Here is a 13400-nt window from a genome sequence, read left to right on the forward strand (position 1 = left end):
AAGGCACATGTACAGGCCCGTCTGAAGTTTGCAAATGAACATCTGGATGATTCTGAGAGTGATTGGGAGAAGGTGCTGTGGTCAGACGAGACTAAAATTGAGCTCTTTGGCATTAACTCAACTTGCTGTGTTTGGAGGAAGAGAAATGCTGCCTATGACCCAAAGAACACCGTCCCCACTGTCAAGCATGGAGGTGGAAACATTATGTTTTGGGGGTGTTTCTCTGCTAAGGGCACAGGACTACTTCACCGCATCAATGGGAGAATGGATGGAGCCATGTACCGTCAAATCCTGAGTGACAACCTCCTTCTCTCCACCAGGACATTAAAAATGGCTCGTGGCTGGGTATTCCAGCACGACAATGACCCGAAACATACAGCCAAGGCAACGAAGGAGTGGCTCAAAAAGAAGCACATTAAGGTCATGGAGTGGCCTAGCCAGTCTCCAGACCTTAATCCCATCGAAAACTTATGGAGGGAGCTTAAGATCCGAGTTGCCAAGCGACAGCCTCGAAATCTTCATGATTTACAGATGATCTGCAAAGAGGAGTGGGCCAAAATTCCATCTAACATGTGTGCAAACCTCATCATCGACTACAAAAAACGTCTGACTGCTGTGCTTGCCAACAAGGGTTTTAAGTCTTGTTTGCCAAAGGGATCAAATGCTTATTTCTCTGTGCACAATGCAAATAAATATATATAATTTTGACTATGTGATTGTCTGTTTTTTTTTAATATAATCTATCTCTCACTGGTAAAATTAACCTAGCCTAAAAATTCTAGACTGTTCATGTCTTTGACAGTGGGCAAACTTACAAAATCCGCAAGGGATCTAATACTTATTTCCTTCACTGTAACTCCAGAGAAGCGAGTGTCTCCCCTATATATAGGCAATACGTGTTCATAAAGAAGAAATCCTGTTACGCTTTTGTTTTCTTGTCATAATAGTTAATATTTCGAGTTTAACAGGTAAAAAAGGACAAGAGGAAAAAACATACATACATTGTGGGCTTGAAAAACACTGAAATACACATTGTCAATGACATTCTATACAATGTTGACTAGCATTACCCGGATAGGCTAAGAAAGGTAGATGTTCAAAGACAATGGAAGTACTGTATATAAACATCAGGTGAAATCGGAAGAAAAAGAAATGGGACTAACTAGTCCTGGACCGATAGGGGTCCTGTAGGAGAGTGGAACTAGAATACCAATCATTGAGAAGGAGCACTCAAGAGACATCAATTGGGGCTGTAGCAAAAACCTAGGAAGGATGAAAAGAAAGGCAGAAGAGAAAAAAAAATACTCCGGATGGGGGGGTTGGGGCAAGACCTGGGCTGACCATTTATTGGTACTTGATCATGTCAGTATAGAGGTCAACTTCTCTTTCATCATACTTTTCACCACGTTCCATTTGGGTAGGTACCCAAATAAGTGGACGGTAAATAAAAATGTACTAAATGATTTTGAACTACAAATATATTCACACTTCACACCCACTAACTTTGATGTTTAATAATTCTACTGTATGTGGATTACAACAATTACAGATTTAATTATTTTTTTTATTAAAGAGGGTTTTTGTTGATCAATGTGTTTCGTAATTCACATTTTTATTTGGTGCCAACATTTTGATTACGGCTGTAATCGCCCTTATGCCCTGCACTCTGTGAGGCTCAAAGTCTAATTTCCATTTTAAGGTCACACGAACAAACCTGGCAAATGACTTATCAGTTTGTGTAGGTGGAAACTGGAATACGTGGATAAAACCCACATAATCATGAGAGGAGCATTTAAACTCTATACATATGTTGCCAAATTAGAACTTGAGTTCTTCAAAACAGTGATAAGCAGTGAGCCACTGTGCTGCTCTAGCGTGCCCCATTACCCCATTTTTCAGGCAGCAAAAATGTTAGCAGTACTTCCATAACATATGTCACATTGGTAGTACTGTGCAGGACAGAGCCAAAAAACTATAATCTATCATTCAAGAGACTTGTAGGATGCACCTTTTTGTTTTTAGGAAGGAGTACCTATAAAGAGGACCTATCACTAGGTCATGTAAGTTGAACTGGTTTACTGACCCGAATAGCGCTGTCTCCCTGGTTCCAGATCTGTTTGTTTTTTTTGGTTTTTTTTTCCGGCCTTCCCTCCGTTCCTGAGATATGGCCCGCTGTTGTGTTGGCTCTATATATGCTAATTTGCTGTAGTTAGCCCACAGGGTGTAAATTACCCTTAAGCTGCCTCGTGCTGATTGGTCAGACGCATGGAAGCTAGCTCCACCCCATTGGCTATCTACATCAACTTCGCATATAGGAAGCCAACAAAACAGTGGCCTTGTGACAAGTCCTCTTTAAGTATCTTCTGACATCAGATGATGTCATCTGTGTTGGACTGTGCCCTGTAACCCCCCACTGGTCACTAGAAAGAATTGCTCCTCCCAGTACCTTGCTGCTCCATCTTCAGACTGAGATCTTAAAGAGGCTCTGTCACCAGATTTTCAAACCCCTATCTCCTATTGCAGCAGATCGGCGCTGCAATGTAGATAACAGTAACGTTTCTTTTTTTTTTTCAAAAGCGAGCATTTTTGGCCAAGTTATGACCATTTTTATATTTATGCAAATGAGCCTTTCTTATGTACAACTGTGCGTTTTTACTTGTTTTACTAGCTGGGCGTTGTGAAGATCACGCTGTGACGTCACTCACTTCCTCCCACAGGAACTTCATCGCGTCGGATGAGCGAGGACACGCTGTGTGTCTGTGAACTGCCAGAAGCTGGGTGGTAACGAAGAGAAGTGGATGATGCTGATTCGTCAGCATCATACACTTCTATTCACAACGCCCAGCTAGTAAAACAAGTAAAAACGCCCAGATGTAACAAACACAATACACGCCCAGTTGGACATAACTTTAAACACGCCCAGTTGTACATAAGAAAGGCTCATTTGCATAAATATAAAAATGGTCAACTTGGCCAAAAATGCTTGTTTAAAAAAAAAAACAAAAAAAAAACGTTGCTGTTATCTACATTGCAGCGCCGATCTGCTGCAATAGGAGATAGGGATTTGAATATCTGGTGACAGAGCCTCTTTAATGGGTATTACAGTCACATTGTAGTAAATGGGAGATTACCAACTACCACTTGTAAGATATTTAAAGATGAACCTTCCCTTTTAACTTTCATTCTTTCCCTTAATCCTGTTTCATGCCCTAAGGTTTTTTGTGCTTTTAGGGCCATGAGACAGATACATGTTTAGTGCAGTCATACGTAAGGATTAAAGGATGCGGTTGTAAGTGTACCAAGAGACAAATATATTGCAAATATTACAAAAACATATTTTACTATTGTTTAGCATTTTTTTTTTAAACAAAAAACCAAATGTTCTCCTCAATATTTAACAAACTTATTTCTCATTGTGCTATTAACAGGTATTACCTGAAACGCAGCTATCTGCTTATGCTGCAACTCTCCATCGCAAGAAAAGTCTAGTGTCTGCTCTGTACAAAGTCATTCAAGACCCAAATAATGAGGTAATCAATGTATACGTGATACACGGCTGATGCAGTCCAATGTAAATTTCTAATGTCTCCGGGACTTCTCGCTCGTGTAAATTCTTGTACTTTCTGCTGGGTGGTTTTCTCAATTTATTTTCATTCTATACTTGCACAATGTACATAGCATAATCGCTAACGTCTTGATACGCTACTATGGACACAACCTGCAGTGTTACGGGAAGCCCGCTATATCAGAGATTTTGTATATACAGCAAGTGCCTAATGTAATTCTGTTATCAAACTTGCTCCCCTTCAGTTGGAATAATCTATTCAAGAGGACCGGTCACCTCTCCTGACATGTCCGTTTTAGTATATACTTATATTCTGCATTAAATAACAATTCTGGAGCATCTTCTTCTAGAACTGTATTCTATGACTAAATTGGCAACTGGGTGTTGCCATTTGTCTGGTCAATGGAGCGTGTCGCTACACAGTCTGACACTATTTAAACAGTGCTGACAGTATTAGACTGTGTAAGGACACACACTGTTGACATTTTCAATTTATTCATAAGTTTCCAGGAGGAATAACAGAGAAATGACACAACATCGAGTTCTAAGAAAATTGCTCCAGAATTGTTATTTCATGGGAATAGAAGTATTTACTGAAACATACATTAGGTTGTATTTTTTAAAATACGTTCAAGTTTATTAACAAAGGCAGTAATACACTTCAAAAATAAATTAGCATATACAACAGCAATGCAATTCTATACCAGCCAATACATGTGAGTAAACATAACAAAACATCCTCCCCTCAACATCCCGCCCCCCACAGCCCTCTCCCCCAGTACAACCTGAGTTACAGTAGGACGCTATCATTTACTCCCCACCCCATGAGCAGTCTCGTAAGTTACAACCTCCATTCTTATATACAGCATTCCTTTCTCTCCAATGGACTAAAAACCTTATTAAAGTGTGCCACCCCAGACTACCTTCCATGGGTCCCCCACCGAGCTCCTCTGACTCAACCCCTTCATATACTTCAGCAGGCCCTTGCCTCTTTTAACAGTATTGTGATGAATCATTTCAGCATAAATATATTCGCCACCTTTCTCCTCAAAATTCCCCGTTCATGCTCCCAGCACCATACTTTCTTACCATTGTTACTTTTCTTATGTAAATGTGCGTAGTGTAAGCAATTCCACCAACGCCAACCCTGAGTGATCTATCCATCTGGCCCATTGTTTGTCAAATTTCTTATTAGCCCCCTGTTTTGAATGTATTTTATGCTCCATCAGAACCGTGTGATTTACAGCCCCAATGATTTCTCTCGTTGAGGGTGGTTCTGCATCTAGCCAATGCTTGGCTTTACCCTTCCTCATCTGGTATAATATTTTGGTGATGGCCAGATGTTCTAATCGATCTCACTCCAAATCCTCAACATATCCCAGACCTGACAAACCTATTCGAGACCCACACATCCAAAACATGTGGAAGATATCCGCTTTTCCCTCTGTACACCTGGGACACTTAGCATCCGATCTAAGTCCCATCCTCTGCAGAACCCAAAGGGTCCTGTAGACCCTGTGTATTAGAAAGAGCTGTGATCTCCTCTGCGCTATATTGATGGGCAGCGTACTGGGTGACACTATTATTTCATCCCATTGCTCCTTGGATATGGGGCCCACATCTTGCTCCCACTTACCTTTAATGGGTCCCATAAGGTTCCCCAGGTGTTCAGATAACAATCGTCTATAAGTCAATGAAATCAAACCCTTAGACGTTGAGGCCTTTGCTATATACCTCAGCACTTCCATTGTATGCATGGTCAGATCCACTGATTGAGATTGCGTCTGTACAGCATGACGGACCTGCAGGTATTGATAAAACAGCTGCTGTTCCAACAAACTCGTCTTTCAATTGCTGGAAGGATTTAAAGGTGGTGTCCTCGTATAACTGACTCAACCTAGTTACTCCCTACATTCGGTCATCTTTAACCCCTTAGTGACCACCAATACACCTTTTCACGGCGGTCACTAGGGGTACTTAGGCTAGGCCGTCACCTTTTCACGGCGGCCCAGTCGAAAGCCCTGCACGGGTGTCCCGTGCAGGCTGGAGCCGGGGCTCGGCTGTCTAATGACAGCCGGGCTCCTGCTCCAACGACTGCGATCTGCGTTTATGTAGATCGTGGCTATTTAACCCATTAAAAGCCGCGGTCAATAGCGACAGTGGCATTTAACTTGTTTACAGAGGGAGGGAGCTCCTTCTCTTACCCATCGGCTGCCTGCAAATGCAATTGCGGGCCTACGATGGGGTGCCATGGCAGCCGGGGGCCTGATAAAAGCCAGAGGCACGTCCTAATAGATTGCGTGTCAGATTTACACTGAGAGGCAATATTGCTTTGGCATACTAAGTATACCAAAGCATTATAGCAGCGATCTAAAGATCACATAGTAAAGTCCCCTAGTGGGACTAAAAAAATATAAGTAAGTAAATGGAAATAAAAATGATTCATAAAAATTACAGTAAAAAAATCAATAATTTTTTTTCCCCAGAAAAAGTGGTTTTATTTAGTAAAAGTGTAGAAAATAAATAAAATTACACATATATGGTATCGCCGCGACCGTAATGACTCAAACAATAAAGTTAATATGTAATTTAAACCGCAAGGTGAACACCATAAAAAAAAAACGCAAAAAACAATGGTGAAATTGCTATTTATTTTCCTTTGCCCCCCAAAAAGTCATAATAAAAGTTAATCAATAAGTCCAGTGTACCCCAAAACAGTACAAATGAATACCACGTCTCGTCCCGCAAAAAACGAACCCAAGAAATCACTACATTGATGGAAAAATAAAAAAATTACAGCTCTTGGAAAGCGACGATGCAAAAACAAATAATTTTAGTTCAAAAGTGTTTTTATTGTGCAAAAGTCGTAAAACATAAAAAAAACTCTACATATGTGGTATCGCCGTAATCGTACCGACCCATAGAATAAAGGTAACGTTATTTACGCCGCAAAGTGAACGGCGTCCATTTAAAACGCATGGAACAATGGCGGAATTTCAGTTTTTGGTTTTTTTCTATTCCCTGAAAAAAAGTTAATAAAATGTAATCAAAAAATATGTACCCCAAAATGGTGCCGTTAAAAAGTACAACTAATCCCGCAAAAAAAGTCCTCATACACCTATGTTGACAGAAAGATAAAAAAAAGTTATAGCTCTTTAAACGCGACTATAACAAAATGAAAAAAAATAGCTTGCTCATTAGGGCCTAAAATAGGCTGGTCACTAAGGGGTTAATAAAGCAGGACAGTAGCAGCGAAATGAGAAACCATTCCACCCCAAACCTCAGAATACTGACTTAATTTATGGAATCCTGTATTCTTCCAATGAAAATAGAGCGAGTCAGCATTTTCTATTGATTCTATTTTTTATTTTTTTTTATGGTTGGTGAATGAAACCAGATGGCCAAACCTCCTAAACACGAGATCGTATGAACCAAAATCAAAGAAAGGGTCAGCACTCCAATATAGGTGATATGCTACACGGTTGTGTTTATTGGGTGTCAATATTAGACAAAACACCACTGTGTAGCATTAAAAATGTAGTAGCCATATTTCGGGTGAATTCCCTTTTCATCAGGCTAAGGCCCCATGCACACGACCGTAAAAACACCCGTAATTACGGGCCCATGGACTTCTATTGGCCACGGGTACCTCCACATATGCTTACGGGAAGGTGCCCGTGCCGTTGAAAAAGATAGAACATGTCCTATTTCAGGCCGTAATTACTGCACGGGCAGCCCGTAGAAGTCTATGGGGCTCCCGTATTTACGGGTGACTACGTGTGTGCACCCGTAATTACGGGAGCGGTGCTAAGACGTTCATACTTACCCAGAACTCCCTGCTTCTTCCTCCAGTCCGGCCTCCTGGGATGACGTTACAGCCCATGTGACCGCTGCAGCCAATCACAGGCCAATCACTGGCTGCAGCAGTCACATGGACTGCTGCGTCATCCCGGGAGGTTGGACTGGATCTCAATAGAGGGATGCGTCACCAAGACAACGGCCGGGTAAGTATGAATTCCTTTTGCTTTTATTACGGAAAGGGCTGTCCCTTCTCTCTATCCTGCACTGATAGAGAGAAGGGCTGCCGATTAGTGCAGTGTAATTTTGCAGCCAAAAACTTGCCCTTGAATACGGGTGACACCGGACCCGTATTTACGCCAGTATTTACGGGTGGCAAGAAATGCCTTAGGCCCCATGCACACGCCCATAATCACGGCCCGTAGACTTCTATTTGCCACGGGTACCTTCCCGTATGCTTACGGGAAGGTGCCCGTGCCGTTCAAAAATATAGAACATGTCCTATTTCAGGCCGTAATTACGGCACGGGCAGGCCCATAGAAGTCTATGGGGCTCCCGTAATTACGGGAGCGTTGCTAGGCGACGTCGGTGTATAGTCACTGTCCAGGGTGCTGAAAGAGTTAAACGAACGGCAGTAACTCTTTCAGCACCAGGGACAGTGGCTACCAATCACAATATAGATAAAGCTGTAAAAAAAAAAGACGTTCATACTTGCCCAGAACTCCCTGCTTCTTCCTCCAGTCCGGCCTCCTGGGATGACGTTATAGCCCATGTAACCGCTGCAGCAAATCACAGGCCAATCACTGGCTTCAGCGGTCACATGGACTGCCGCGTCATCCAGGGAGGTCGGACTGGATATCAAGAGGGACGCGTCACCAAGGCAACGGCCGGGTAAGTATGAATTTTACTTTTATTACGGAAAGGGCTGTCCCTTCTCTCTATCCTGCACTGATAGAGAGAAGGGCTGCCGATTACTGCAGTGTAATTTTGCAGCGAAAACGTGCCCGTAAATACGGGCCCGTAGACTTTTATTTCGCTGCAAAATTACACTGCAGTAATCAGCAGCCCTTCTCTCTATCAGTGCAGGATAGAGAGAAGGGACAGCCCTTTCCGTAGTAAAAGTAAAAGAAATTCATACTTACCCGGCCGTTGTCTTGGTGACGCGTCCCTCTCGACATCCAGTCCGACCTACCTGGATGACGCGCAGTCCATGTGACCGCTGCAGCCAGTGATTGGCTGCAGCGGTCACATGGGCTGTAACGTCATCCCAGGAGGCCGGACTGGAGGAAGAAGCAGGGAGTTCTGGGTAAGTATGAGCGTCTTTTTTTTTTTTTTACAACTTTATCTATATTGTGATCGGTAGCCACTGTCTCTGGTGCTGAAAGAGTTACTGCCGATCGTTTAACTCTTTCAGCACCCTGGACAGTGACTATACTCTGACGTCGCCTAGCAACGCTCCCGTAATTACGGGTGCACACACGTCACCCGTAATTATGGGAGCCCCATAGGCTTCTATGGGCCGGTCCGTGCCGTAATTACGGCCTGAAATAGGACATGTTCTATATTTTTCAACGGCACGGGCACCTTCCCGTAAGCATATGGGGAGGTACCCTTGGCCAATAGAAGTCTATGGGCCCGTGATTACGGACGTTTTTACGTTTGTGTGCATGGGGCCTTAGTCGCACATTAAACATCGTAGCAGTGGTGTCACACAAAACTGAAAACCACTTTTAAACTAATGCTCACATATCAGAGCTGTATTCCCCCTGGTATATTTTTGGGGGGTTTCCTCATGTTGGTGGCCCCTTTTCTCACCAGCTAATGCAGATGTACCTACCCCATGGCCGTAAAGATGTTGTGAACTATTTGTGGTATCTTTGGCGGTGTTGGTAGTTCCACTGTAGCTGAAGGACCATCCTAGTTTGCCCTCTGATTCACCTTGTTAGTTTTGGGTGCTGTTACTTATCTGATGAAGTGGCGGTAAGCCAATCAATGTAACCTCCTCCACGTTTGTTTACGAAGTGGGAAGATAAATGGAATGAAATGTCCTTTTGTTAATGAGTCGAGTGTCTAAAATAACCTTTCAGATCAAGATGTTCTCACATCCACAGATCAAATGCTGACTTGATAGTAGACAAGAATATTACAGAATGATTGAGCCTGTGCAGCCCTGTCCGCCTCCTGGTACACATGCCCTATGGGTGATCACGGGTCATTAACAAAGTCACTGAAACCGCTTTGATATTTTATCAATGAAGCCAGAGAACAAGAAAGTAATTCTGTTCACAGAGATTTATTTCATGGCATAATAATTGCCTCGATCATTTTTCTTGCAACTCGCCTGTAGATTAGAACACAGATTGAGCAGAGATCGTGGATATTTGAGATTTGTCATACAATACAGATAAGCTGTGCCCCTGAGGGTTTTATTACAATAATCTAAATAAGGCTGTTGCCCTTCCGTTGAGGGGTTCCGTCTGAGGTTTGTATCGGGTTAACCCCTCAACAGAAAGACAAACTGAAACCTTAGCTTCCGTTTCCCTCACCATTGGTCCCAATGGTCACGGAAACTTTGCTAAAGGTTTCCGTGTGTCACCATTGTGACAGGGTTCCGTTGTTTTGACGGAATCAAAAGTGCAGTCGACTGCGCTATTGGTTCAGTTAAAACAACGGAACCCTGTCACAACGGTGAGAAACGGAAACCTTTAGCAATGTTTTCGGCACCATTGAGATCAATGGTAAGGGAAACAGAAGCTAAGGTTTCAGTTTGCCTTTCCGTTGAGAGGTTAACCCGACAGAAACCTCCAACGGAACCCCTCAACGGAAGGGCAACGCTGATGTGAACAGGCCCTAACATGGGCTTCATTGTGTAATCTTGTCCGGAGCCTAGAAACATCCAAACCCCCCTCCCCCGCACCCTTCTCCTATGAGGAATGATATGTGCAATGCACCCTTGAAGCATTTTTTAGTAAATAAAGATTTACATTTTTGCTATTTAGAACATTGGCTATCACATAGACATAAGTTGTACAGACAGTGACGCTTTAACTGCCATAAAGAGAAGTAGTCATGTAAAATATCTTCTAGGTTTATTTAGGTATTTCATTTTGTACTGAGCTCTGATGCCCTAAAAAAATTGCAAATATTCATGGTTATGTACAGATGTAGCCCACGTTCCGATCTCACTGTATAAATAGGCATATATGTTTAGGAAACTGGGAGACAACCCCATGAAATATGTAGAACCATATTGGTTGCCACCCTTGTTCTCAAGTACAGCACCCCCTTGTTCTTGTGATCTGTAGAGGTCCAGACAGGCAGCCCCATGCCAACCATACCAGGCCATGAAGTCTAAAAAGTACAACACTTCTTTAACAAAAGCGGGTGGCTCGAGAGCAGATTTTAGTGGGAAATGCTTGATAGATGTCTGGCATGTCACCATTAAATACTATATGAGCTACATAAGCAGTTGATCGACTTTATAAACACTTTGTGGGTTGTTGTTTTTTTTCTTTTTTTCTTTTATTGCTTCTGCGTTTCCTCATACATTACAAACCGGAGCTGCACTCCCAATTCTGCAAGCTTCAGAGCTAACCTCTCTCAGCATTGCCTGATGGTTGCCCATAGCTTTCTCTGGTTATCTGCATTCTGAGAAGTGTACACTCTACACCAGGCGCTGCACAGTAATTTGATGTAGGAAAACTAACTGTCCCAAACTTTGTCTTTTTTGTTTGTTTTTTTTTTGTTTTTTTTAAACCTTGTTAAAAAGCGTTTACAGGACTTAAAGGCTATGTAAACCTTTGAATGTCATTTTTAATAGTTTCTTTAGTAAAAAGGTCAGTCAATGTGATTGGTACAACTACATAAATATTTTTTATCAAAAATGTTTTTTTTTCTTTTTGAGATACAGCTACTCTCTATTCTCTATACAGAGCAGCTGTATCGTTCGCTGAATCCGCGGGACTGACCTGTTCAGTGAAAGCGGTTCCTGCGAGTCACAGATGACCCACCTGTTATCCATCACATCACATTATATAAGTTTATAACTTAGATGTGATAGATTACAGGTGGATCCTTCGTTTCAGAGACACGCAGGACCCGCTGACACTGAACCTGTCACGATCGCGGGACTGACGGATTCAGGTCATAGGAAAATAAACAGCAGCTGTATCTCAAAAAGTAAAAATAATTGTTAAGAAAAAGTATTTAGAAAGTTGCACCAAACACACTGAGTTCGCATTTTTATTTAATAAAAAATAAAAATTTAAAGGTTTGCATAGCCTTTGCGTTTACATCTCAATAATGTTTGTCATTATCAATAACAAAAAAAATATTTCCTGTCGTCGCCTTTGTAAGAATGCTGATATCTCTGTAAATAAAACAGAGCAGCAGCCAAAGTTTGGTAACTATTTCATTTAGTAATATGACCATTTTTACATTTTGTGAAGAAATCCTCTTCAACCCTTTTTCTGCAGGACAATTTTCACACTTTTGACATAAACAAATAAAAAAAAATCACATTATACCCCCTACTCATATAAGTAGACACCTGGCATTTTGCGAAGATGCCACCCAGCACTTTATTAGCAACTTCATGCAATTTTGCTTTAATGTAAAAACACATTAATATGGCACAAAGCCTGAGCCGCACGACCCCTCCAAAAAATAAAAGTTCAAGATGCGCATAGGTCCTATATGGCACTTATAGCTTTTATCTTCACACAATCGTCATAAGAAAAAAAATCACTGTGATCCAGATGCCAAATGGGCTGATATGGTGCAGGGGGTGATAAAATGTACAACTTCTAATCTTCTCACCCTGTAAGGATAGGGCTGACGCTGTAGTCAAATTGCTTGTTAGTGGCTGAGCATTGTTGGGGCGAAAAACTGTTGGTTACCTGCCAAATTGTCAGGCCATTCATGAATAGACCATTATGGTCGCCTGATTTTGCAGGTAACCAGTAGTTTTTATGCATTAACAAAGCAATTTGACAACCACACTGGACAGCATGCTGGCGCAGTTTGCGTCAATGCTGTCCCTTGGAGCCATACCGTTAGTTTAAAAAATACCCCTCCCTATATGTGATAATCAGAGAGCATATAACTTCTCTGATTGGTGAGCGGGTTGAAGTTCCTGTATCTCTCCCCTGTGGTCACTGGGTGCTGTACAGGAGAAGCCATGGCAGTAACCGGCTGTGATCTTCCGGCTGTCACTTGCAGCTTGAAGTTTTCTGACTGTTTTTTGTGTGTGTAATGAACGGATCTATACCACACTGATCCATAATACAGCAATGTGCATGAGCCCAAGGGTGACCGTAAACATTAGCTTTTCTATTTATTCATTGATTCGTTTGTTCATTAATGTTTCCATAACTCATTAAATGTGATCGGACAAGTGAACCATAACGTGACATCACTTTGCATTAATCTTTCATTCAGTTGATTAAACATTTTTGTTTTGCGATAATTTAAATTGTGTTTAAATAAAAAGATTTTGACTGAATGTTGGCAAATAGATACAAACTAATACAAATAGGCTTCGTTCTGCAGTCAATGAAATTTTGGAATCCCAATTACATCAACGGCCTTGTGTGTGTGTGTGTGTGTGTGTGTGTGTGTGTGTGTGTGTGTGTACACAGACGGACACGTAACATTAAAACCACTGACAGGTGAAGTGAATAGCTGACATGCGCCATTGTAACGAGATAATCAAAGGGTGAGAAATATTAGGCATGTAAACATCTGGTCCAATTCCACAGAAGACCTACTTGAGTAGAAATTCCTGAAAAAGTTAATGCTGGCTATGATAGAAAGGTGTTCAAACACACAGTGTATCATAGATTGCTGTGTTTGGGGTTGTGTAGCCACAGATCAGAGTGCACATGCTGACCCCTTATCCACTGCCGAATGCTCTGTAAAGCAGCGGAGTCCGTGTGATTCTCTGGGCAATGTTCTGCTGGGAAACCTTGGCTACTGACATTCATGTGGATGTTACTTTGAAACGTATCACCTACCTAAACATTGTTGCAGACCAAGT

The 13400-nt window shown here is 42.0% G+C and overlaps 1 protein-coding gene across 2 annotated transcripts in view; it reads left to right on the plus strand.

The window, feature by feature from the left end:
- Nucleotides 1-13400, plus strand: part of HYCC2 (hyccin PI4KA lipid kinase complex subunit 2) — an 87333-nt gene that overhangs the window by 46318 nt on the left and 27615 nt on the right. For both annotated transcript variants that reach the window (XM_075829773.1, XM_075829774.1), the window contains exon 4: nucleotides 3429-3530. In XM_075829773.1, the coding sequence (XP_075685888.1) occupies nucleotides 3429-3530 (102 nt within the window). The remainder of the gene's footprint in view (nucleotides 1-3428; nucleotides 3531-13400) is intronic.

Source organism: Rhinoderma darwinii, chromosome 6 (assembly GCF_050947455.1).
Source record: "Rhinoderma darwinii isolate aRhiDar2 chromosome 6, aRhiDar2.hap1, whole genome shotgun sequence".
Lineage (NCBI taxonomy): Eukaryota > Metazoa > Chordata > Amphibia > Anura > Rhinodermatidae > Rhinoderma > Rhinoderma darwinii.